The sequence below is a fragment of the Phytophthora parasitica genome (assembly GCF_000247585.1).
Source record: "Phytophthora parasitica INRA-310 unplaced genomic scaffold supercont2.7, whole genome shotgun sequence".
NCBI classification, from domain to species: domain Eukaryota; phylum Oomycota; class Peronosporomycetes; order Peronosporales; family Peronosporaceae; genus Phytophthora; species Phytophthora nicotianae.
The window spans coordinates 1,219,144-1,220,473 of record NW_008648993.1 but is presented as its reverse complement, the minus strand read 5'-3'; the positions used below and the strand labels follow the sequence as shown (position 1 = coordinate 1,220,473).

The 1,330-nt window shown below is 49.5% G+C and overlaps 1 protein-coding gene across 1 annotated transcript; it reads left to right on the top strand.

Annotated features, from left to right (window-relative positions):
• Nucleotides 1-327: 327 nt before the first annotated feature.
• PPTG_05425 (hypothetical protein) lies at nucleotides 328-738 on the top strand (the record flags this gene model as incomplete). Its single annotated transcript, XM_008898969.1, has 1 exon — nucleotides 328-738. One exon carries the CDS (start codon nucleotides 328-330, stop codon nucleotides 736-738), a length of 411 nt encoding a protein of 136 aa, XP_008897217.1.
• Nucleotides 739-1,330: the final 592 nt, after the last annotated feature.

Below are 1,330 nucleotides of genomic sequence, written 5' to 3'. Positions count from 1 at the left end.
GGTCACTCATTTCAGAACCTCCCCAGACTAAGTAAGTTGAAGACGTCCTGTATGAGTGGTAATTGACCTTTGGTATTCTGATTTTCACTAAATCTACTCCTAACAAATCAAAGCCGGTGAGCCCTCGTTGCGTTGAGATGCTTGTCGCGTCTGATAAGAGATTTTGCAAGCCATCTCCGTGGATGGAAGGCCTAGCGCAATGTATAATGTCTGGTAGATGGTTCGTCGCCTTCGGCGAAAAGGTCGCCGCGTACCAACGATATATATCCAGAATGTGCGACCTCGTTTCGCACGTAGAGTATAACAGGAAAGCGGCTCAAGACGGCAATGGCCTCTACGCCAGTGCAATCCTCACCTCACCAGCTTTGCTCCGGATGCATGTCTTCACCTTCGAAGAACATTGAAGATGTGACCATTCAGGTCATATCGATGGCAGAATTCGAGCTCGTAGCTGATAAGCCACAAGCCGTGGAGCGTGATGCGTCTACTCCGGCTAGCGTAGCATCCAGAGACACGACGGAAGCCGACGAATCTCTACCTTCCAAGCCAGTTCCTACAGTGTGGGCAAGCTCGGTGACCCACCCTTCGCCATCTGTCACCGTTCTCGATCTGAGATCGCCTCCGCCCGTACAACCATTGCCCCCCTCCCCCGGGAGAGCGTACATTTCGGGCAATCTGGGGTGGTTATCCAAATGCTACGCCTCGGACGGCTACGACGGGGAGGCGACGGTCTATTAGACGTTCAGGAGGTCCTCACTGTCTTTACAGCATGGTATTCTGTAGTTGTGTAAATTCCTTCGCGGTTGACCACGGAGGAATGGGCCCAAGAGCCTTGATCAACTGATGTACGCTTTCACACTACCCAATACAATCCGCAGAAATGGATGCAGCGGGGTTGCCGTAGTCAAGTGTCAGAGGAAGATGCACGACTCAACAGAAACCCTGAAACTAAGTTCCATATCCGGAGGAAACTGACAGTCCAGGAACCAGGGCTCAAAGTTATTAAGAACACAAATAACTTTTATGCTTCCGAACCAGAAGCGTTCAAGCTATTTGTTATTGCTGCCAAGCCATTATCTATGTTTAACAATCTGGCACAATTAAATCTATTTGCACGTATATCGTGTGGGTGTCATCCTATGTCCTGAGACCAATTTTAAAATCTACAAGTCATGTACTGAGAGTTTATTAACTCTTCAGGTACTCTGTACCCATGTGTGCGCCACATCTGAGTAACATGTACAATGGAGCCTCCCAGTTTAGTGCTGGGGACCCCAACGGCGTTGGTTGCGGGTGTACAACTCGGTGCAACACCTTGTGTTACCTGAAC